A 25,532-nucleotide genomic window follows, 5' to 3' on the forward strand; every position below is an offset into this window, starting at 1 on the left:
TTCTTCAGATAAAGAAAGCGCTAGAACTGTGCTGTGAAGACGGTAACCCTTGTGTACACTATTACAGGTATGTAATAGCACGTTTAAACTTTCTAATGTCGAAAGACCACGTCATAACATGCTAGGTAACACATCCGTCAAGGTATTACCACGTTTGGTAAAGGTTGTGTGTGTTATTTATGTCAAACCGAGGGAGTGAAAAACGTGAAACGATTTTGCAGGTCACGTAGCTAGATATATATATTTTTTTTGAACGTGTATCATTCAAATGTAATTTAATATATAATCAATGTATTTGAGATGTTATTGGCTTTGTGTAAAAATAAAAAGTCGCACGAGTTGGTAAAATGGCGGTGCACACTGTCTGCGTTTAATGATATGACGTACAATAGAACCACATCAATCAAATTGTGTTTCAGTCAAGAAGAAACACGTGCAAATGTGTAGCTTATACGAAAAGTAATGCTTTTCTCCAAAACAACTGCCATTTACACAACTTTCTAATGATGATATAGAAAAACTAGTTCACTATTTACATTTTACCAGTACCGGTGCATGGGAAGTCACTGCAGAAGCCTGTAATATTTGTGTTGTGGAGAAATGATCAGGCAGGAGACGGGAGTACAGTTAGTTGTCGTTTAGTCAAAACCTCTCCTCTCTACAGTTTCCGGGCACACTAGTGCGCATGTGCATTTCCTATTATGTGTAGTAACGTAACACTGTCGTAATACATCACCGCTTAGTAACAGCATAGTAACTAATATAAACAGATGTAGATCCCAGATACTACAAAGCCAAGCCCCAAAAAACAAACAAAAACATATAACAACCTATGTGTGTGCGCATTACCTGTTAGTCCATATGCCACCGTGATATATAGGCCTAAGCCTCGAGACAATAAGAAGACACTGGCAGAATAAATTCAACCACACATTTGTTTTCATTACAAAACCGGAGAGCAACATCTTTTGGATGAAGTCTACAAAACAAAACATATTGTGTGTAACAAACAATTACATTACCTACGGCATGGTCAAGCAAGGTAATGTTTCCAACTTTTTCTGACTACTTGTAGAGAAACACCAATGCCATCCTCCTCATTTCATGTTGCCTAAAAGGTCTATGATTCTGTCATACAGTAAATGCTTTTAGTTTCTGTTGTCCTAGGCTACCTGGCAAAAATTCTTGCTCGCTAGTCTAACTTACTTTCATGGGAAACAATGCGCCAGGCCAGCTAGTTAACATTAGCATACTACATCTAGCTACATGTTGAACTTCCATCCTCTCAGGCCAGGGGCGCAATGTATGGTTGGATCAGAATCGCCGTTATAATCATTGGCCAGTACGGAGAATTAAGTAAAGCCGCAAGTCCAAATCCCTATCTCCATCCATAGCTAAAATCGTCCCTTTTCTAAGTTAGCCAACTATCCACCAGAGGACAACACAATGAGATGTCTGTTATGTTTGGCTTCTGATGTGATGTGACTGGTCTGAAGGCAAATCCAAACTGGCTTCCCTTGACACTTGTTTTTGGTGGGCCAGGACCATTCACAGCTGAGCCCAGTCAGTTTAGATCAATGCTGATTAGCTATTATTAAAATAAGTTTTTTTAAGGGAGGACAAACCCTTGCTGGCTTCCCTTGCATTCAACGTCTGGAAAATACGTATTTTAGATGTATTTTCAACTTCACTTTGCTAACTGGGACTGTTCTAGTTTTGCTGGGGGTGGAATTTTTGGAGCAGAACGGCAAAGAGCGGCCCTGGCTATAGGTCAGGCCCTATCGTGCCCTATTCGGACGGGAGTCGTTTTACTGGGGGAGGTCAGGTTTTGTAATTATGTGCACGAGCACAAAACACCACATCTTTCATTTTTGTCCCGTTTGAATCTGCCATGGCAGTAAGTTTTACATGGCATGAGAGTAAAAATTCCAACCAGAATAACCTACTGTTTTGGGGCAAAATCCAAAGTCCTCTGATAATACTAGTCCCGTGCAGATCGACATCCCTGTGTTTTGAGAGAAATGTCTGCGTTTGACAGGTGTTGCTCTCGGTTTACGCAAGAAAACAATAGTTCAATATATCGACTCAGTTAAGTGCTGCGCATAATGAATGGACTACATGCAGCCTATCAACTTTCACAGTGAATGCTTTTGTTTATATGTTTTGTGTTTATGAATTGAATATTACCAAATGCATCAGTAAAAAATATTGAGTCAATTTAATGCAACCTTTGCTGTTAATAGAAGCAACAGCATACAACTGACCTAAAGGTTTGTAAATGATTAACGTTCTCACCCATAGGCTTAAAATGCATCTGGAGTGCAAATAAACTGTTTAGCTCACATCTGAAGGCTGAGGGGCATTTAGGACGTACTGCGGATCGCTAAAATATGCTAATGATGATGATCACACTTTCTCAGTTCAAATATTATGGTGACGCTAAAGGATAGATGGTTTAGAAACCAAGCTGGAGTTATCAGTGTGGCCCTATCACCTGGACATGTTGAAATACTGTATCTTCACTCCTAGAATAAAATCCTCCAGGCTTGCATCATAACTGCCAATTTATTGTGGAAAAATAAAGAATTACAGGGGGCAGTTTGGGGAAAAATAAAGAATTACAGGGGCAGTTTGGGGAAAATAAAGAATTACAGAGGCAGTTTGGGGAAAATTAAAGAATTACAGAGCAGTTTGGGGAAAAATAAAGAATTACAGGGGCAGTTTGTGGAAAAATAAAGAATTACAGGGGCAGTTTGGGGAAAAATAAAGAATTACAGAGGCAGTTTGGGGAAAAATAAAGAATTACAGAGGCAGTTTGGGGAAAAATAAAGAATTACAGGGGCAGTTTGGGGAAAAAGAAAGAATTACAGGGGCAGTTTGGGGAAAAATAAAGAATTACAGGGGCAGTTTGGGGGAAAATAAAGAATTACAGGGGCAGTTTGGGGGAAAATAAAGAATTACAGGGGCAGTTTGGGGAAAAATAAAGAATTACAGAAGCAGTTTGGGGAGAAATAAAGAATTACAGAGGCAGTTTGGGGAAAAATAAAGAATTACAGGGTCAGTTTGGGAAAAATAAAGAATTACAGGGGCAGTTTGGGGAAAAATAAAGAATTACAGGGGCAGTTTGGGAAAAATAAAGAATTACAGGGGCAGTTTGGGGAAAAATAAAGAATTACAGGGGCAGTTTGGGGGGGGGGGGAGAATCCCGTCCGACTCATCCTCTGGAATAACAGACATTCTGGAGTAATAATAACATAAGGTTCTCTAGCCATGCACACATGTGTCACGTAAAGAGAGCAAGGGTTGAGGGATAGGGAATGTTTTTCCTAAACAAATGAGGGATTTTGGGTACAGAACTTTAGCTGGAAATTAGCTTTAAAACTGCTAAATGTTCTCTCCGCCAACAAGAGGGGTGTGTGATTATATATATTTTTGATTTGTAATAAATCTGCAAACATTTCTCAACCTGTTTTTGCTTTGCGATTATGGGTTATTGTGTGTAGATTGAGGAGGGGGGAAAAAACAATTTAATCCATTTTAGAATAAAGCTGTAATGTAAAAAGACTAGTGTCATGGATCTTAGGAAAACTCCCCTGGTCAGAAGATACTATCGTCAATAAGTACTAAAGCAGTTAGCATCTCTGAATGGGGTAGCAGAGCAGGTGTACTAAAGCAGTTAGCATCTCTGAATGGGGTAGCAGTGCAGGTGTACTAAAGCAGTTAGCATCTCTGAATGGGGTAGCAGTGCAGGTGTACTAAAGCAGTTAGCATCTCTGAATGGGGTAGCAGTGCAGGTGTACTAAAGCAGTTAGCATCTCTGAATGGGGTAGCAGTGCAGGTGTACTAAAGCAGTTAGCATCTCTGAATGGGGTAGCAGTGCAGGTGTATTAAAGCAGTTAGCATCTCTGAATGGGGTAGCAGTGCAGGTGTACTAAAGCAGTTAGCATCTCTGAATGGGGTAGCAGTGCAGGTGTACTAAAGAGGTTAACGTCTCTGAATGGGGTAGAAGTGCAGGTGTACTAAAGCAGTTAGCGTCTCTGAATGGGGTAGCAGTGCAGGTGTACTAAAGCAGTTAGCATCTCTGAATGGGGTAGCAGTGCAGGTGTACTAAAGCAGTTAGCATCTCTGAATGGGGTAACAGTGCAGGTGTACTAAAGCAGTTAGCATCTCTGAATGGGATAGCAGTGCAGGTGTACTAAAGCAATTAGCATCTCTGAATGGGGTAGCAGTGCAGGTGTACTAAAGCAGTTAGCATCTCTGAATGGGGTAGCAGTGCAGGTGTACTAAAGCAGTTAGCATCTCTGAATGGGGTAGCAGTGCAGGTGTACTAAAGCAGTTAGCGTCTCTGAATGGGGTAGCAGTGCAGGTGTACTAAAGCAGTTAGCATCTCTGAATGGGGTAGCAGTGCAGGTGTACTAAAGCAGTTAGCGTCTCTGAATGGGGTAGCAGTGCAGGTGTACTAAAGCAGTTAGCGTCTCTGAATGGGGTAGCAGTGCAGGTGTACTAAAGCAGTTAGCGTCTCTGAATGGGGTAGCAGTGCAGGTGTACTAAAGCAGTTAGCATCTCTGAATGGGGTAGCAGTGCAGGTGTACTAAAGCAGTTAGCATCTCTGAATGGGGTAGCAGTGCAGGTGTACTAAAGCAGTTAGCATCTCTGAATGGGGTAGCAGTGCAGGTGTACTAAAGCAGTTAGCATCTCTGAATGGGGTAACAGTGCAGGTGTACTAAAGCAATTAGCATCTCTGAATGGGGTAGCAGTGCAGGTGTACTAAAGCAGTTAGCATCTCTGAATGGGGTAGCAGTGCAGGTGTACTAAAGCAGTTAGCATCTCTGAATGGGATAGCAGTGCAGGTGTACTAAAGCAATTAGCATCTCTGAATGGGGTAGCAGTGCAGGTGTACTAAAGCAGTTAGCATCTCTGAATGGGGTAGCAGTGCAGGTGTACTAAAGCAGTTAGCATCTCTGAATGAGGTAGGAGTGCAGGTGTACTAAAGCAGTTAGCATCTCTGAATGGGGTAGCAGTGCAGGTGTACTAAAGCAGTTAGCGTCTCTGAATGGGGTAGCAGTGCAGGTGTACTAAAGCAGTTAGCATCTCTGAATGGGGTAGCAGTGCAGGTGTACTAAAGCAGTTAGCATCTCTGAATGGGGTAGCAGTGCAGGTGCACTAAAGCAGTTAGCATCTATGAATGGGGTAGCAGTGCAGGTGCATGAGTGAGAGACAATTTCACGATTGCACTATTTTGAAGCTGAATGTAATGATTATCAGTTTCTATATGTGTACTAATATTAAGACACATTCAGTTGTTTCAATCTTTATCTATAATTGTTACTATGGTGTGAATGGGAAATACATTTGGCAGTGGTGTAAAGTAACTAAGGAAAAATACTTTGAAGTAATGCTTAAAGGAGACGTTTTCTTTTTTATAAATGTAATGTTATGGTTACGTGCACTTATGTTGTGTAATTTAAAGTATGTACTTTGTCTTATGTGAATGAATTAATGGTTTGTTGTCAATGCTTAGCTACCTGATCTATTGTAATTACATAATTGACTTAAATATATTTTTATAGAATAAAGTGACAGAACTGTCAAGACAATAACTTGTGTTCGTTTCTCTTTATTACTACAGGCCAACTCAGATTAAGTCTGAGGCCGGTAACATCAATAGTGAGGACAAACCCAGCCTGCCTCACTCCTTCCACACTGAGTCCAAACTTACAGTCACTGGGTCCTGATTGTGACAGTGGAGCCCAGTTTGCACAGCAGGATCCAGAGATGGCATCAGTGAAGCTGGAAGACTGCAGTCAAACACTGGAGCTGAATGTCAACATTAAAGATGAAGAGGAGGAGAAATTGGTTTCTCTTAGTAAGCACAGGTTTTTTCTAATTAAGTTTGTGTTCATTCCAACTTCCCACTGTGCATGAAAAGTTGCAGTAGAACTGTTTCAATGATGAATTATTTCAATGAGAAGGTAGATGTTATTTCATGCTACTGACACTTGCATGGTTTGACACCAGTATTGCCAGCATTTGTTTTATTCACTGAGCTATCTGGAGTGCTCAGAGAGTAGACTAAAGAAGAGTAGACTAAAGAAGTGAAGTAGACAAACTGACAGTGTTTTTGGGTTCTATGAAATAAGGATGATATGGCTCATAATTTTCACGGTTTCCCCCCCCCTTTTTAGCTTTCAACTCTTACCCACTTTTCGAATAGTTTTATTCGCCTTTTGTATTGCACAGCCTACTTATGTGAATACATATAGTGCATTCAGAAAGTATTCAGACCCCTTGACTTTTTCTACATTTTGTTACGTTACAGCCTTATTCTAAAAATGATTAAATAAAAAGTTCCTCAATCTGCACACAATACCCCATAATGACAAAGCAAACCGTTTTTTTTTTTTTTTTTTTTTTTAAATTTTTGCACATTTATTAAAAATTAAAAACAGAAATACCTTATTTACATAAGTATTTAGACCCATTGCTATGGGACTCAACCTTAAACTCAGGTGCATCCTGTTTCCATTGATCATCCTTGAGATGTTTCCACAACTTGATTGAGAGTCCACCTGTGGTGAATTACATTGATTGGACAAGATTTAGAAAGGCACACACCTGTCTATATAAGGTCCCACATTTGACAGTGCATGTCAGAGCAAAAACCAAGCCATGAGGTCGAAGGAATTGTATGTAGAGCTCCATGAAAGGATTATGTTGAGGCACAGATCTGGGGAAGGCTACCAGAACATATTGAATAATAAAAAATAAATAAAAAGTATAATGTGCAGTCGCAGATAATGCAGATTACACTTCGACTATAGCCAAAATTCACATAAAAATAGAGAATATACAGTTTTACAGTACCAATATCACTGGCTTCTACAATATCACTGGTTTGCAAAACTCACAAAACAGATCCCAAATATTATGAAACTCTGGGGCTTTCTTTTTCACTGTATAAGTACAATTTTCAAGAGCCAGGCTTGACGTTAATTATTTGAACCAATGACCAAGTGCGAGGGAACTGACATACTTCCAGTGAAGAGCAATTAAACATCTTGCTTGTAATAGACAGAGGTCAACCATTTTCTTTTCTCTCCTATGTAAAGAGATATTCTCTGGGTAAAGATTTAGGAGGCATAGTTTAGGGATTAGTGGTATTGGGGTAGAGGTCATCTCAGAGATATAGCTCAGTACTGAGGTCCAAAACGTTTGTATCTCATTCCTCCAGGCAATGATACAAGGTGCCTAAATGTGTGTTACATTTAACACACAGGTCTGAGGTATTAGGGTCAAATTGGAGCTTAACAAGGGTGATATTTTCCCATATAATGACATCATGTGACCTCTCCCATAACACACATTAAAACCTGTTAAGGCTAGGGGGTGCTGTTGTCACTATTTATGGAAATCGTGTAATTTTTGAAACGGCTTCCTACAAAATTCTTGATCGTACAATATGCATATTATTATTATTATTGGATAGAAAACAGTCTATAGTTTCTATAGGAGTTGAAATTTTGTCTCTAAGTGGAACAGAAGTCATTCTACAGCAATTTCCCTGACATGGAGTCAGATTTCAGAAATGTTGGCCCCTGTTCTGGAGTCAGTTTTAAGGCCAATGTTATTCCTATGAGTATACGGACACTGCTTACGTCTTCCCCTGGATGCCTTTACGTGATGACGATTTGAATGGGGTCGATTGCGCAATCACAGGCACTATAAATAAAAAAACCCTGTAGCTAGGAACTCTTTTCTTGCTGCGTCATGCGCGTGGCGGCCACCGACCCGCACTTGTTCCAAGCATTAGTGTAGGGAGTAATATTACTCTGGTCATGTTTCTACTCGTTATAGGCGTTAAAAACATCATAAGGTAGTTAATTTAAAGCGTTCTATAGCAATTTATATCCGTTTAGTGCGATTTTGGGACATTTATTTCTGAGACGCTGTGAATCTCTGGGCACGCTTCCAGTTCATGCCGAACGCAGTTGGCATTTCCACATGGCAAGAGGACAGCTTTCCACCAAAAGACAATTAGACCCAAGAAAGGATCCTTTGCCCAAGATACTGATGGAAGAACAGCTCAAAGTAGGAACAATTTATTATGATAAATCGTGTTTCTGTCGAAAAATGTTAGTGGCTTAGGACGCCATCTTTTTTGACGTAGCTTCGCTTGGCGCAAACTGTATTGAAAAGTAAGGATCATTTAAAAAATGTAATTCCGTGATTGTATTAAGAATTAAATTGTCTATCAATCGCTGTCCACCCTATATTTTTTAGTCACGTTTATGAGTATTTATGTATACGACTAGATCACTGTCTAATATGGCACACCAACATTTTCTCACCAGCTGGGCTACTTTTCCCATTGTCTAACCATGATTTTGGTGGCTAAATATGCACATTTTCGAACAAACTATATGTATGTTGTAATGTGATGTTACAGGGGTGTCATCTGAAGAATTCTGAGAAGGTTAGTGAAAAAAATAATATATTTTGGCGATGTTTACGTTATCGCTCTCTTTGGCTAGAATCAATGCTGGGGTAATGTTTGCACATGTGCTATGCTAATATAACGATTTATTGTGTTTTCGCTGTAAGACACTTAGAAAATCTGAAATATTGTCTGTATTCACAGGATCTGTGTCTTTCGATTAGTGTATGCTGTGTATTTTTACGAAATGTTTGATGATTAGTAGTTAGGTAAACACGTTGCTCATTGTAATTATTCTAGTCCATTTGTGACGGTGGGTGCAATTGTAAACTATGCCATCTACCTGAAATATGCACATTTTTCTAACAACTTATCCTATACCATAAATATGTTATCAGACTGTCATCTGATGAGTTTTTTTCTTGGTTAGGGGCTATAAATATCTTAGTTTAGCCGAATTGGTGATAGCTACTGGTGTTGGTGGACAAATAAAAGATGGTGGATTATGCTAATGTGTTTTTAGCTAATAGATTTACATCTTTACATATTGTGTCTTCCCTGTAAAACATTTTAAAAATCGGACATGTTGGCTGGATTCACAAGATCTGTGTCTTTCATTAGCTGTATTGGACTTTAATGTGTGAAAGTTAAATATTTAAAAAATATATATTTTTTGAATTTCGCGGCTCTGCCTTTTCAGTGGGGGTGGGGGGGGGGGGTGTGCCGCTAGCGGCACCCCAGTCCTAGACAGGTTAACAGAGAGCGTTTCTAAAGTGGTCAAAAGAGGTTGTAGGGCTGATTGTTTTAGACTGGAAAAGCTTCTCAAGTTAAATCTTCCCTTTTGTTACGCACGCCTCTGAGAAGAGGGAACGCAACTTCCTGCTACAACTCAACTCTCTGAAGTGCAAGAGGTATGGACTGTAGGTGCGAGTAAGGATGACACAAAAGCAGAATTTACCGTTTACTTGGATTTATTTTCTTACACGGTAATATGGGGAAAAGGGGCTGGACGGAACCAAAGCAAAGAAAGTAAATATCAAAGTTCCCCCTCTCCTATCTAACCTTCCTACCCACTTAACTTACCTAACTTAGCACCGTCTGGTGCCCTAACCAAAATACAGGGGGTGGTCCGCCCAGGTCTTACCTAGTGTGCCTAGACAGTAAATATACTACGGGTATATGTATGCCCGCGGGCCTCTTGCCTAAGCACTCCCAAAGTGCCTTCTCCTTCCCCCCTGGGAACAAATGAAACAGAGTAATTATTAATGATTTCACAAACACAGGACATAGAAAAACTGCTACCAACAACAACAGTACATACCACACTTTCTGATACACAACCCACAATCTAATTTTTCTTTCTTAATCTCCAAATCTCTACTCCTTATCTCATCTCTCTCATCTCTCTCCTCTCTCTACAATCTCTACTCTCTTGGGCAGAACACTGGCTTTTATCTTCAGGTGGCAATGGTGATTAGAGTCAGCTGCTTCTTGACGAGGGGGCGGGGTCAGCTCCAATCACCAATTAGCCTGGGGTTGACCAATCAGCTGGTTGGGGAGTACTTCAGGAAGCCATCTCCTGAAACACACACTCAAATACAAAACAGAACACAGAAACTGGGGAACGTAACACCTTTAGTTCTTCAAACGACATGAGACCCTTTTAAAAAGAATGTAGTCCATTCTTTAAACCAGGCCAAAACTTATTATTATTATTTTTTTAACCTTTATTTAACTAGGCAAGTCAGTTTTAAGAACAAATTCTTATTTTCAATGATGGCCTCGTAACATTGGGTTAACTGTGTCATGACGTTGCCTTCTTTGGGTACAGCAAGCCCCATCCCCTTCTCCCTGCCTCTCCCTGCCCCCTACAACTAGGCTGCTGTGGTCAGAGAGGTTGTAAATTCCTGGAAGATATTGTCTCCTCATGCACACAGTATAGAGACAGTGAGCTTTCATAGAGAACAAAGGAATTTCTTCCACCTCACAGAACTTGAGGTCCGAACAACAAATGTGTTCTGGAGAAGGTATAAAAGATCGGTGAAGAATCCAGCTACGAACTGGTCCGTTTGTTACAACTTGGGGAAGGTCATGGGAGACGGTGCGGCCACATTACCATAACGCTGTTTATATAATAGCCTCAGATATGAGGTTTACATCTCATTGTTGTATAAGATGAATGAGTGAGGATGATACTGTTTGTAAAATTGTGTAATGTGATTTTGGACTGTTTAATGAAGGAAACTCCAATTGCCTTTTGAGTTTAACTAAATCAGAGGACCGCCCATGAGCCCAGTTTGGGTCAGGCATCCTGGGATAGGCCCTTTTATGCAACTCCCGAATAAAACCCCCATCGTGAGAATTTCTCACCAGACCATGTTTCTCTTAATCACGAGAGGACAAAGGTTGCAGACCAGCTTACCTCGATAACGAGAGGGCCAAGGTTTGAGTAGATGGCTGAATCTTTTAACCATACCACTGCGAGGTGGAAGAAATCTCTTTGTCCTGAAAGTTTACCCTCTCTCTAATACTGTTTAGCCATGAGGAAATTCTCAGGAATTTACGACGTCTCTCTGTGATCACAGCATGGGTTGAAGGACGAAAGGGAGAGGCAGGGAGAGGGGGATGGGGTTTGCAATACCCAAGCAGGCAACGTCATGACAGATGGGTACATGGTTTTTAGAGCTGATCGGATGAGTAAAGGAGGAGGGGTTGCAATTTATGTTAAATCTGAGTTTAACACCTCTAAAATTCTCTCGATTACCAAAGCCAAACATTTTGAATTGCTTGCGGATAAAGTGAAAGTATGTAAGGACTCCCACATCACTGTAGTCGGCTGCTACAGACCGGCTTCGGGAGACACACTAAACTCTTTCTGATGTCCTGCACAAGTTAAATGACTCTGAATTCATTATTTTGGGAGATTTGAACTGGAACATGCTTACATCTGTATCAGACTTATTTAAAGAACTGTGTGACTCTCTGGATCTCGCTCAATTAATGAATGTGCCGACCAGACCGAATCCCAGAGCACCTAACAAATCAACTCTATTGGACATTGTTCTAACAAATACCCCTCACAAATACACATCAACTGGGATATTCTGTAATGTCAGTGATCACTGTGCTATTGCTTGTGTTAGAAATACAAACATGACCAAAGCCAAACCCCGTTATGTTTAGAAAATACATTTTAGACAGTTTGATGAGCAAGCCTTCTTACATGATCTGTACCGTAATATTGACAGAGTAAGTCTGGTTCCCGATGTTGACACTGCCTGGGACTATTTTTATATGAAATTTGTGTCCATTTGTGATAAGCCTGCCCCTGTGAAGAAATGTAGAATCAGTGGAAGGGACACTCCCTGGTTTTCAGATAACTTGGCACAATGAATTAGAATGAGAAATATATCTTGGAGTCAAACTAGACATACAAAAGCTCCTGTTGACTGGGCCTCCTTCAGAGCGCTAAGAAACACATGCACAGGTTTGATCAGGAAGTCCAAATCAGATTACTATTTAAATGTAGTCACAGAGAACTTAAACAACCCTACCAAGTTCTAGAAGCTAAACAATCAGTGTCAGGTTCTATTGTATCCTCTGACCTTCCTGACCATTTAATGATGGATTCTAATGATGTGAAAGATAAAGCCCATATTGTAGGGGTTTTACAAGCACTTCATATATGCTGGTTCAGTTTTTGATAATGGTGGGGCCCAGGCCTCTAATGTAAGCTCTGTTAGTCAACTATGATATAGGCCCTCATGTGAACCATTTTAACTTTGAGCCTGTTTCTTATACTGATGTCTATAAAGCACTAAAGGCCATAGACACTAAAAAGTCTGCAGGTCCAGACAACCTGGACTCTTACCTCCTTAAAGATAGCAGCCGGTATTATTACTGAACCTGTGGCTCACATTTTCAACTTGAGTCTCTTGACCAATTCCATACCCAGCATTTGGATATCAGCTTATGTCCTCTCACTGCTAAAGGGTGGAGATCCCTCATATGCTAATAACTATCGTCCTATCTCCAAACTCCCTATCCTGGCCAAAGTCTATGAATCCCTAGTGAACTCACAGTTAAAAAGCTTCTTCATTGAAAAGAACATACTGAGCGGGGTTCAGTCTGGCTTTTCTGTTTGTGGGTTTATCAAAGGCCTTTGATTCAGTTGACCATGACTTGTTGCTAGCTAGACTCAGAGACATTGGTCTCTGTGAAGAGGCAGTAAATTGGTTTAGGAATTATCTTTCTGACAGAACACTGTGTATATACTGACAATCACAACTCAAGCTTTCTTGAGATTAATAGAGGTGTCCCAGGGTTCCATTTTAGCTCCAGTGTTCTCAATTTGTATTAATGATTTGGGAAATGGGATGCAACCAGCAAAGTTACATCTATTTGCAGATGATACAGTCATATATTCATGTGCTCCTTCTCTGGTTCAGGCTGTTGAAGAGCTCCAGACTGCTTTTCAGTCACTGCAGGCCTCCCTTTATGGCAGGGGTGTCAAACTCATTCCACGGAGGGCCTTGTGTCTGCAGGTTTTTGGTCTTTCCTTTCAATAAAGCCCTAGACAACCAGGTGTGGGGAGTTCCTAACTAATTAGTGATGTTAATTCATCAATCAAGTACAAGGGTGGAGCGAAAACCCGCAGACACTCGGCCCTCCGTGGAATGAGTTTGACACCTGTGCTTTATGGTCTCAAACTAGTCTTGAATGTACAAAAAACTAAATTCATGACCTTTCCCAGAGCTAGAACTCTGCCAGAGAAGGTTAGCATTGTCACATCTGGTGGCTTATCCATTGAAAAAGTGTCATCCTACAAATACCTAGGTATTTGGTTGGATGACAAGTTGTCCTTCAAAGTTCATGTGGATAATCTTGTGACAAAGCTGCTTAAATTTTCTCTCTGTCGTTGATTATGGTGACTTGTTGTATATGCATGCAGCCTCCTCTGTCTTACAGAAACTGGAGTCTGTTTATCATGCATCCTTGCACTTTATTACAAATGCCAAGTCACTCACCCACCATTGCACCTTGTACCAAATAGTAGATTGGACCTCACTTTATATGCACAGAAAGATACATTTATATGTGTTCATCTACAAAGCCCTTTTGGGTAAACTCCCTCTTTACCTCTGTAGTCTGGTCTCCTTCACCACCAGCAGTTACCATACCCAGTCTGCTAGGTGGTTGCTACTCAAAGTCCCCAGGACATTCACAGTATTAGGCAAGACTGCTTTCTCTTCTTGTGCACCAGAGGCATGGAATAGTCTACAATCCATGCTTCAACTAGATATGTTAGCGCCACTGAACAAATTTAAAATATTGATAGGATGCATTTTTTGGGGGTGCTGGATCATGTTGTTATATGTTTTTAATTATGATTGTTGCTGCCTTCTTTGCCAGGTCTCCCTTGAAAAAGAGACTCTGGGTCTCAATAGGCTTTTCCTGGTTAAATAAAAAAATTGGAGAGGGAAGAGTTCTTTAGATCTGTTAAGAATAAGAGGGTATCATCACATACAGGTCCACTCGATGTTCGAAATCTGATGTTTTAATTCCACTAATTGACGGTTGGGCCCTTACTGCAATGGCAAAGGATTCTATAGCTAAAAGAAAGAGCCCTGGACTGGCCGGACATCCTTGTCTCATCCCCCTAAAAGCTGAAAAAATGGTGAAAACAAGTTGTTAGTTGCAACCTCTGCAGTGGGGTCTGTATATCATATCTTAATCTATTTACATATAGTTCCCAAATCTCTTAAGCACTTGAAATAAGACCACTCAACTCTATGGAATGCCTTCTCTGCATCAAGTGAGAGTATGGCAGTATCAGTGCACATGTGAAGGGTCCCCTATGTTTAGTACTTTCCTCACATTGTGAAAACCTTGATGGTTTTTCACAAAGCCATTTTGGTCTTGGTGTATTAGATATGGGAGCACTCTGTCCAATCTCCTGGCTAAGGCTTCAGCACTAATTCTTGAGTGGGATTTCAGAAGAGAAATCGGTCTAACTTTTACATTTCGTTGGGGATTTATCAGGCTTCAGAATGACAGTAAAACACTCCTTAGAGAGGAGGGGAAGCAACCTTGCTGAAAGGATTCAGCATATAGTGCATTGGAAAATTATTCAGACCCTTTGACTTTTTCCACATTTTGTTACGTTACAGCCTTATTATAAAATATATTAAATCGTTTTTCCCTCATCAATCTACACACTACCCCATAATGACAAAGCAAACACAGGTTTTTAGAAATTAACAAAATTATACAACTTTTTTTCATCAATGTTATATTACATTTACATAAGTATTCATACCCTTTACTCAGTACTTTGTTGAAGCACCTTTTGGCAGTGATTACAGACTCGAGTCTTCTTGTGTATGACGCTACAAGCTTGACACATCTGTATTTTGGGAGTTTCTCCCATTATTCTCTGCAGATCCTCTCGAGCTTTGTCAGGTTAGATGGGGAGTGTCGCCGCACGGCTATTTTCTGGTCTCTCCAGAGATGTTCAAGTCTGGGCTCTGACTGAGCCACTCAAGGACATTCAGAGACTTGTTCCGAAGCCACTTCTGCGTTGTTTTGGCTGTGTATTTAGGGTCTTTGTCCTGTTGGAAGGTGAACCTTCGCCACAGTCAGAGTTCCTGAGCACTCTGGAGCAGGTTTTCATCAAGGATCTCTCTGTATTTTGCTCCTTTCATCTTTCCACTCGATCCTGATTAGTCCCCCAGTCACCTCCCTGACCAAGGTCCTTCTCCCCCGATATCACAGTTTGGCCGGGCGGCCAGCTGAAAAATTCTCTCTAGAAAAATTATTGGTGGTTCCAAACTTTTTCCATTTAAGAATGATTGAGGCCTTTCGATCATATACTTGGACTAAAATGATTGAGACACACATGCAATTCTAACATCATGTGCAAAGGGCCTTTGGGTAGCGTAGCACATATTCAATGGTATCACTTTTTCTACACAGGCTGTTAATTTCTGATCTTTGATACTTTCTTGGTTTATTAAGGTATCATGGTATATACAGTCGTATGAAAAAGTTTGGGCACCCCTCGAGGCTGCATAATAATTTACTCTGTCATCACAGAAAATGATCACAGTGGCATGCCATTCATTTTCTAATAAAAGCTGAGTACTGGGGTATTGTCCAGACAAAGATTTTTAGTGTAGCAATATTAAGTTGTATGAAATTAAATCAGATGTGAAAAATAGGCTATGCAAAAATGTGGGCACCCTTGTCATTCTGTTGATTTGAATACCTGTAACTACTTAGCACTGATTAATTGGAACACACAATTGGTTTGGTGAGCTCATTAAGCCTTGAACTTCATAGACAAGTGCATCCAATCATGAGAAAAGGTATTTAAGGTGGCCAATTGCAAGTTGTTGTTCTCTTTGACTCTCCTCTGAAGAGTGGCAACATGGGGGCCTCAAAACAACTCTCAAATGACCTGAAAACAAAGATTGTTCAACATTATGGTTTAGAGGAAGGCTACAAAAAGCTATCGCAGAGATTTAAGCTGTCAGTGTCCACTGTGAGGAACATAGTGAGGAAATGGAAGACTACAGACACAGTTCTTGTTAAGGCCAGAAGTGGCAGGCCAAGTAAAATATCGGAGTGGCGAAGGATGGTGAGAACGGTCAAAAACAGCCCACAGACCACCAAAGACCTACAACATCATCTTGCTGCAGATGGTGTCACTGGGCATCGTCCAACAATTCAGCGCACTTTGCACAAGGAGAAGCTGCATGGGAGAGTGATGCGGAAGACACCTTTTCTGCACACACGCCACAAACAGTCGCTTGAGGTATGCAAACGCACATTTGGACAAGCCAGCTTCATTTTGGAATAAGGTGCTGTGGACTGATGAAACAAAGATTGAGTTATTTGGTCATAACAAGGGACGTTATGCATGGCGGCAAAATAACACAGCGTTCCAAGAAAAACACTTGCTACCCACAGTAAAATTTGGTGGGGTTCCATCATGCTGTGGGGCTGTGTGGCCAGTGCCGGTACTGGGAATCTTGTTAAAGTTGAGGGTCACATGGATTCCACTCAATATCAGCAGATTCTTGGGAATAATGTTGAAGAATCAGTCACAAAGTTGAAGTTACGCCTGCGCTGGATATTTCAACAAGACAACGACCCAAAACACTGCTCAAAATCTACCCGGGCATTTATGCAGAGGAACAAGTACAATGTTCTGGAATGGCCATCCCAGTCCCCAGACCTGAATATCATTGAGAATCTGTGGGATGATTTGAAGCGGGTTGTCCATGCTTGGCAACCATCAAACCTAACTGAACTGGAGATGTTTTGTAAGGAGGAATGGTCCGAAACACCTTCATCCAGAATCCAGACACTCATTATAGGCTATGGGAAGTGTCTAGAGGCTGTTATTTTAGCAAAAGGAGGCTCTACTAAATATTGATGTGATTTTTCTATTGGGGTGCCCAAATTTATACACCTGTCTAATTTTGTTTTGATGCATATTGCAAATTTTCTGTTAATCCAGTAAACCTCATTTCACTACTGAAATATTACTGTGTCCATCAGTTATTTGATAGATCAAAATGAAATTGCTGATCCAAACACCCAATTATTTATAAATGGAAATCATGGGAATTGTCAGGGGTGCCCAAACTTTTTCATACGACTGTATATACTACGTTAACGCTATATGTATGGACCATTTTGTTACTTAGTAGTGTTAGGTTGTAATTCTCAGAGTAAAAACTTTACAGACTCTGAAAGCTCAAACCAAGTTGATTCTTCCCAGAGGATCAATACAGCTGTATTAGACAAAGACATTGTCCACACAAGCACTGATATTTAACCCCTTCTCCTAGGCTGAGTCTCCTCCTACACTTCTGAACAAACATTGTATCTTAACTGCTAGGCAGGAAACTAAGTGATAAGAGCCATAAACGTGTCTTTCTCCCTTAATCCAGGCAAGGTGTCAGATTTCAAAAAGGCTTTACAGCGAAAGCAAACCATGCGATTATCTGAGGACAGCATCCAGCACACAAATGCATAACATAATTTTCCACCAGGGAGTTGTGACACGAAAGTCAGAAATAGCAATATAATATATGCCTTACCTTTGAAGATCTTCTGTTGGCACTCCAAAATGTCCCAGTTACATTACAAATGGTCCTTTTGTTTGATAAATTCCTTCTTTTATATCCATAACTCAGTTTAGCGGGCGCTCTTCAGTCAATTATCCATTCGGTTTCCCTCCTTCAAAATGCATACAAAATGAATCCCAAACGTTATCAATAAACTTATCCAAACAAGTTAATCAATGTTTTTGATCAATCCTTAGGTACCCTAATACACAAATAAACATTACAATTTAAGAAGGAGAATCGTTATTGTCTTTACCGGAGATAAACAAAAAGAACGTGCTCTCTCGGCCATGCGCTTGGAAACACTACAGCCAAAATGGGAGCCACTTAGAAAAACTAACTTCTCCCTCGTTTTTCCAAAAACCAGCCTGAAACTCTTTCTAAACACTTGACATCTAGTGGAAGCCCTAGGAACTGCAATCAGGGACGATTTTGCCCTATTATAAATGGCAGGCATTGAAATCAGTGGTATGTTGATTTTATATTTTTTTTAAATGGTTTGTCCTTGGGGTTTCGCCTGCCATTTCAGTTCTGTTATACTCACAGACATTATTTTTAACAGTTTTGCAAACTTTTGAGTTTTTTTTATCCAAGACTACCAATTATATGCATATCCTAGCTTCTGGGCCTGAGTAGCAGGCAGTTTACTTTGGGCACGCTTTTCATCCGGACGTCAAAATACCGCCTTGGATAGACAGCACTCTGAAGGTTCTAAAACTGTTAAAATATTGTCTGTGGGTATAACAGAACTGATTTGGCAGGCGAAACCCTGAGGACAATCAATCAAGGGGAAAAAAAAATTGAGGTCATTGGACTTTTCAATGCTTTTCTATGGGAAAGTCTAATAATTAGGACCCAGATTGCAGTTCCTATGGCTTCCACTAGATGTCACCCGTCTTTAGAAATTGTTTCATGCTTGTTTTTTGAAAATTTAAGAAGTATTCGTATTCTTTCGAAGTATCCATCAGAAGGACTCTAGTCTTTTGGCGCGTGAATGAGTGCGCACTCCTTGTTTTTTTTCTCCGGTATTGAACACAGTATATTCCGTCTTAAATTTTATTCATTATTTACATTAGGGTACCTGAGTTTGGATTAGAAACGTTGTTTGAATTGTTTGGACGAAGTTTACAGAACTTTTTAGATTCCTTTGTAGGCATGTTAGGAGAGTTGGAACAGGTGGGTTTCAGAATCAAACACGCCAAATAAACGGACATCTTTGGGATATAAAGGACTTTATCGAACAAAACGACCGTTCATTGTGTAACTGGGACCCTTTTTGCCTCAGATGATCAAATGCTATGCTTTCACCGTAAAGCCTTTTGTAAATCGGACAAAGCGGTTCGATTACCAAGATTCTAAGCTAAATTGTGTATAACACTTGTATTTTAATGAATGTATAATATTACTACTTTTGTATTTTGAATTTCGCACTCTGCTGTTTCCCCCAATGATCCGTAAGAAGTTAAGATCAGATGTTTCATCGATTAGAACATTTGCAGAATGTCGGCCAAAATCCATCTTCTCCCACTGCCAGCCAGTGGGCTTCCTCTCACTACCATACTTCATAGCACAAAAACAGTACCTCATGTTATCTGTAATGCTCTTTAGGTTTTATCACCCAAAGACGTCGTAAATCTCCTCTGTCAGTGCAATCTCATAGAGGCCCATCCTCAGTGGAACACACACAATAGTTAACAGAATACTCTATTCTGTCAAATAAAACAACCATTATAATGCAATACAAGCATTATAACAATCTTGCAATTTTCCACGACAGTTTGTCTGAGGAAATTATGTACATCCATTCAATCTATTTATTTGAGATATGAGTTCGTTTAGCATGTTATTGGTTTTGTGTAAAATTCTCAAGCTGTTAAAATGGTGGCACCCACTCTGTCTGCGTCAACAGACTTCAGTGCTGGTGCAGAGAGACAATTTCACGGTTGCACTACTGTTTTGAAGCTGAATGTAATGATTATCAGTTTTCTACATGTGTACTAATATTCAGAGACATTCAGTTGTTTCTATATTCATCTATAAATGTTACTATGGTGTGAATGTGAAATAATTTGTTTTTCATTGAAATAATACAGTAAAGACAAGGTTATTCAGGAAAATAGTACATAGTGCTGCCTAAAACATATACTGCAACTTTGTAGTAAATGGTTTTTAGTCATTTATGCAAATTTGGGAAACTCTACTATAGGTTAACCTGTCTAGGATCAGCGTGGCGCTAGCGGCACCCCCCCCCCCCCCCCACTGAAAAACCAGTGCCGCGAAATTCAAAAAAAATATTTTTTTAAAATATTTAACTTTCACACATTAAAGTCCAATACAGCTAATGAAAGACACAGATCTTATGAATCCAGTCAACATTTCCGATTTTTAAAATGTTTTACAGGGAAGACACAATATGTAAAGATGTACATCTATTACCTAAAAACACATTAGCATAATCCACCATCTTTTATTTGTCCACCAACACCAGTAGCCATCACCAATTCGGCTAAACTAAGATATTTATAGCCCCTAACCAACAAAAAAACTCATTAGATGACAGTCTGATAACATATTTATGGTATGGGATAGGTTTTGTTAGAAAAAAGTGCATATTTCAGGTATATGGCATAGTTTACAATTGCACCCACCATCACAAATGGACTAGAATAATTACAATGAGCAACGTGTTTACCTAACTACTAATCATCAAACATTTCGTAAAAATACACAGCATACACGAATCGAAAGACACAGATCCTGTGAATACAGACAATATTTCAGATTTTCTAAGTGTCTTACAGCGAAAACACAATAAATCGTTATATTAGCTTAGCACATAGCAATTAGCAGCCCAGCATTGATTCTAGCCAAAGTGAGCGATAAAAGTCAACATCGCCAAAAGATATTAATTTTTTCACTAACCTTCTCAGAATTCTTCCGATGACACTCCTGTAACATCACATTACAACATGCATATACAGTTTGATCGAAAATGTTTATATTTAGCCACCAAAATCATGGTTAGACAATGTGAAATGTAGCTCAGCTGGTCAGAAAATGTCCTTGCGCCACTTAGACAGTGATCTACTCTTATACATAAATACTCATAAACGTGACTAAAAAATATAGGGTGGACAGGGATTGATAGACAATTTAATTCTTAATACAATTGCGTTATTACATTTTTTAATTTATCCTTACTTTTCAATACAGTTTGCGCCAAGCGAAGCTACGTCAAAAAACATGGCGTCCTAAGCCACTAAAATGTTTCGACAGAAACACGATTTATCATAATAAAAATGTCCTACCTTGAGCTGTTCTTCCATCAGTATCTTGGGCAAAGGATCCTTTCTTGGGAGAAATCGTCTTTTGGTGGAAAGCTGTCCTCTTGCCATGTGGAAATGTCAACTGAGTTCGGGATGAACTGAAAAGCATGCCCAACTTTTCACATCGTTGCAAAAATAAATGTCCCAAAATCGCACTAAACGGATATAAATTGCTATAAAACGCTTTAAATTAACTACTTTATGATGTTTGTATCTCCTATAACGAGTGAAAAGATGACCGGAGAAATATAACAGGCTAAACTAACGCTTGGAACAGGAGAGGGTCGGTGTCTTCCACGCGCGTTACGCAGCTCCCAAAGAATGACTAGCTTCAGAGTTTTTTCATTTGTAGGGCCTGTGAACGCGCAATCGAGCCCGTTGGAATCGTCATCACGTAAAGGCATCCAGGGGAAGACGTAAGAAGTGTCCGTATAGTCATAGCAACGACAGTGCCCTTTTAACTGACTTCAGAAAAGTGGCCAACATTTCTCAAATCTGACTCCATGTCAGGGAAATTGCTGTAGAATGGGCTCTGTTCCACTTAGAGACAAAATTTCAACTCCTATAGAAACTATAGACTGTTTTCTATCCAATAATAATAATAATATGCATATTGTACGATCAAGGATTTTGTGGGAAGCCGTTTAAAAAATTAGCCACATTAGCATAAATAGTCTAAACAGCGCCCCCATCCCCAACAGGTTAAGTGCACTTTGTGTAGACTAATTTAAAGCAGGTACTTTGTCTAATTGTAATGAGTTCATGCTTTGTTCTAGATGCTTATCTACCTGATCTATTGAAATGAGATCAGTGCTTCACTTGGACAGAATATTAACAGTATTTTGGAGCTCCTGCACCTAAAAATGAGTACCAGCACCTATTTCAGTCCAAGTCAAGCACTGAAATAGATAATTTAACTAGAATAAATATATATATTTTTAGAATAAAGTGCCAGAACTGTCAAGATAACTTTCTGTCTGTTTCTCAATGTTACTACAGGACGACTAGAATTAAGTCTGAAGCCGGTAACATCAATAGTGAGGACAAACTCAGTCTGCCTCTCTCCTTCCACACTGAGTCCAAACCTACAGTCACTGGGTCCTGATTGTGACAGTGGAGCCCAGTTTGCACTGCAGGATCCAGAGATGACATCAGTGAAGCTGGAAGACTGCAGTCAAACAATGGAGCTGAATGTCAACGTTAAAGATGAAGAAGATAAGATTGGGAAATCTCTTTCTCAAGGTAAGAGAATAACAATATTGTGCAATGCTGTCATCAAGGCAAAGGGTGGCTATTTGAAGAATCTCAATTATAATGTCTTTTGATTTGTTTAACACTTTTTTGGTTAATACATGATTCCATGTGTGTTATTTCATAGTTTTGATGTCTTCACTATTATACAATGTAGAAAATAGTAAAAATAAAGAAAAACCCTTGAATGAGTAGGTGTTCTAAAACTTTTGACCTGTAGTGTATATCACACCACTGACTGGTTCTTCTGATGTTGTTCACACAGGAGACCATGTTGAGACATTCTCTACATTCAGAGAGAAACAGCAGGAAGATCACAGAGCTAAGAGGTCTCACCACTGCCCACATTGTGAGAAGAATTTTTCAATTCTATCAAAGCTAAAATTACATGTAAAAATACACACAGGAGAGAATCTGTTTTCCTGTACTGACTGTGGGAAGAATTTCACAACATCAAAGGCTCTGGCAGTTCATCAGAGAGTGCACAGAGAGAAGCCTTACTCCTGCTCTGACTGTGGGGCGAGTTTCTCTCAACTGTGCACCTTAAAAAGACATGAACGTATACACACAGGAGCGAAGCCTTACTCCTGCTCTGACTGTGGAAAGAGTTTCTCTAAACTGTACAACTTAAAAACACATGAACGTGTGCATACAGGAGAGAAGCCTTACTCCTGCTCTGACTGTGAAAAATGCTTCAAAAGATCAACTGCTCTAAAAGTTCATCAGAGAACACACACAGGAGAGAAGCCTTACTCCTGCTCTGACTGTGGAAAGGGTTTCTCTCAACTGGGTGACTTAAAAACACATGAACGTATACATACAGGAGAGAAGCCGTACTCCTGCTCTGACTGTGATAAATGCTTCAAAACATTAACTGAGCAAAAAGTTCATCAGAGAACACACACAGGAGAGAAGCCTTACTCCTGCTCTGACTGTGAAAAATGCTTCAAAACATCAACTGAGCAGAAGGTTCATCAGAGAACACACACAGGAGAGAAGCCTTACCCCTGCTTTTACTGTGAAAAATGCTTCAAAACATCAACTAACCGAAAAGTTCATCAGAGAACACACACAGGAGAGAAGCCTTACTCCTGCTCTGACTGTGAAAAATCCTTCAAAAGATCAACTGCTCTAAAAGTTCATCAGAGAAATCACACAGGAGAAAAACCTTACACCTGCTCTGACTGTGGAAAGAGTTTCTCTCAACTGGGCGACTTAAAAACACATGAACATATACACACAGGAGTGAAGCCTTACTCCTGCTCTGACTGTGAAAAATGCTTCAAAACATCAACTGAGCAAAAAGTTCATCAGAGAACACACACAGGAGAGAAGCCTTACTCCTGCTCTGACTGTGGAAAGAGGTTCTCTCAACTGGGCCACTTAAATAGACACGAACGTATACATACAGGAGTGAAGCCTTACTCCTGCTCTGACTGTGGAAAGAGTTTCTCTCAACTGGGCGAATTAAAAACACATGAACGTGTACATACAGGAGAGAAGCCTTACTCCTGCTTTTACTGTGAAAAATGCTTCAAAACATCATCTGATCAAAAAGTTCATCAGAGAACACACACAGGAGAGAAGCCTTACTCCTGCTCTGACTGTGGAAAGAGGTTCTCTAAACTGGGGGACTTAAAAACACATGAACGTATGCATACAGGAGTTAAGACTTAATCCTGCTCTGACAGCATCAACTGACCTAAAGGTTTGTCAGAACACACACTGGAGAGAGGCCTTACTCCTGCTCTTAATGTGGCAAGAGTTTCTCCCGATTGGGAAATGTAAAGACACACCAACGGATACACACTTGACCGAAGCCTTATCAAAGCACTGACTGTGAGAAGATATTCTACAGATTGGGCCATTTTAAAAGACACCAATGTATACATAAAGGAGAGAAGCCTCATCAGTTCTCTCAGACCAGCTAAGATTAGACACTCCACTTCATTCTCATGTCATTAAATAATTGCCAACATTGAATTGGATCAAATGAAGAATAGAACACTATTGTAAAAAAAACAACATTAAGGACACCTGCTCTTTCCATGACAGACAGACCAGGTGGGCTAAGGAATGAAAACCCTGGACACTGTAAAAATTGGAAAACTGTTGCCTGGTCTGATGAATCTCTGTTCCTGCTGTTTCACACTGATGGGACGGCTAAGGTATTTAGGAAACCACGAGTACATGCATCCAGTGGTGGAAAAAATACCTAACTGTCATACTTGAGTGAATTTAATCATGCCTTAATAAAAAATGACTCACGTAAAAGTGAGTCACCCAGTAAAATACTACTTCAGTAAAAGTCTAAAAGCTTTTGGTTGTAAATATACTTATATATCAAAAGTAAAAGTAATTGCTAAAATATACTTAATCAAAAGTATGAATAATTTAAAATTCCTTAAATTAAGCAAACCAGACTGCAAAACTGTTTTTTTATATTACGGATAGCCAGGGGCTCACTCCAACACTCAGACATAATTTACGAATGAAGCATTTGTGTTTAGTGAGTCCGCCAGATCAGAGGCAGTAGGGATGACCAGGGATGTTATCTTGATAAGTGTGTGAATTGGACCACTTTCTGTCCTGCTAATCCTAAACAATGTAACAATTACTTTTGGGTTTCAGGGAAAATCTATGGAGTAAAAAGTACATTATTTTCTTTAGGAATGTAGTGAAATAAAAGTTGTCAAAAATATAAATAGTAAAGTACAGAACCCCCCCCAAAACTACTAAAGTAGTTTAAATAATTTTTACTTCAGTACTTTACACCACTGCCTGCATCCATACCATATATCAGCATTGCAGGCTGGTGGTGTGATGGCTGGGGTGTGTTTTCAGGGCACACATTGAGCACCTTGATAAAAGTTGAGCAATGTTTGAATGCCACAGGATATTGTGAGAGCAAAATTGCAAGATTATGTTATAGTTTAATTTTATCAAATGGTTGTTTATTGCAACAGAATAGAGGGTTCTTATAACTCTATGGTTTCTGTGTGAACTGAAAATGGGCCTCTGGGAGATTTAACACTGACAGAAGATTTACGTTGTCTTAGGTTGATAAACCTAACAAGACCGCATTCCATAGAAGGAGTTAATGTTTCTGTCCTGAGGTACCAGGGGGAGATGGCTCTGGAGAGTTGGGGGGCCAGACCCTGGTCTCTACACGATGAGAAATTAGTACCTTTCATATGAATCCTTACCTTGTGGCCCATTCCATAAATCTGTTGTTTGTCATGAACATCCAAGAGGATGGACTTTGCTATAAAATGCTGTGGCTTATTCCTGCTGGTTGGGCTCTCGACGAATCACCTACGGGAGGGTCATTGACAAGCTCCATTACTGCAGTAATTAAATAAAGTTTGATTGTTTTGAAGAAAT

General features: G+C 39.9%; 1 protein-coding gene across 1 annotated transcript; it reads left to right on the forward strand.

Moving 5' to 3' along the window:
• LOC129859997 (zinc finger protein 883-like) lies at window positions 1–25,531 on the forward strand. The gene is made up of 4 exons (XM_055930308.1): window positions 1–67; window positions 5,630–5,866; window positions 21,897–22,139; window positions 22,414–25,531. The coding sequence occupies exons 2-4, from the start codon at window positions 5,776–5,778 to the stop codon at window positions 23,823–23,825; spliced, it is 1,746 nt and encodes a 581-aa protein (XP_055786283.1). The 5' UTR covers window positions 1–67; window positions 5,630–5,775; the 3' UTR covers window positions 23,826–25,531.
• The last annotated feature ends 1 nt before the right edge of the window (window position 25,532 follows it).

The sequence above is a fragment of the Salvelinus fontinalis genome, chromosome 7 (genome assembly GCF_029448725.1).
Source record: "Salvelinus fontinalis isolate EN_2023a chromosome 7, ASM2944872v1, whole genome shotgun sequence".
Taxonomy (NCBI): Eukaryota; Metazoa; Chordata; class Actinopteri; order Salmoniformes; family Salmonidae; genus Salvelinus; species Salvelinus fontinalis.

Excerpts from the sequence above, each read along its gene's own strand:
- LOC129859997 (XM_055930308.1), top strand. The coding sequence starts at position 5,776 with ATGGCATCAGTGAAGCTGGAAGACTGCAGTCAAACACTGGAGCTGAAT. Across the intron at positions 5,867-21,896 it reads GGAGAAATTGGTTTCTCTTA|GACGACTAGAATTAAGTCTG; the intron begins GTAAGCACAGGT and ends ATGTTACTACAG. Across the intron at positions 22,140-22,413 it reads TGGGAAATCTCTTTCTCAAG|GAGACCATGTTGAGACATTC; the intron begins GTAAGAGAATAA and ends TTGTTCACACAG.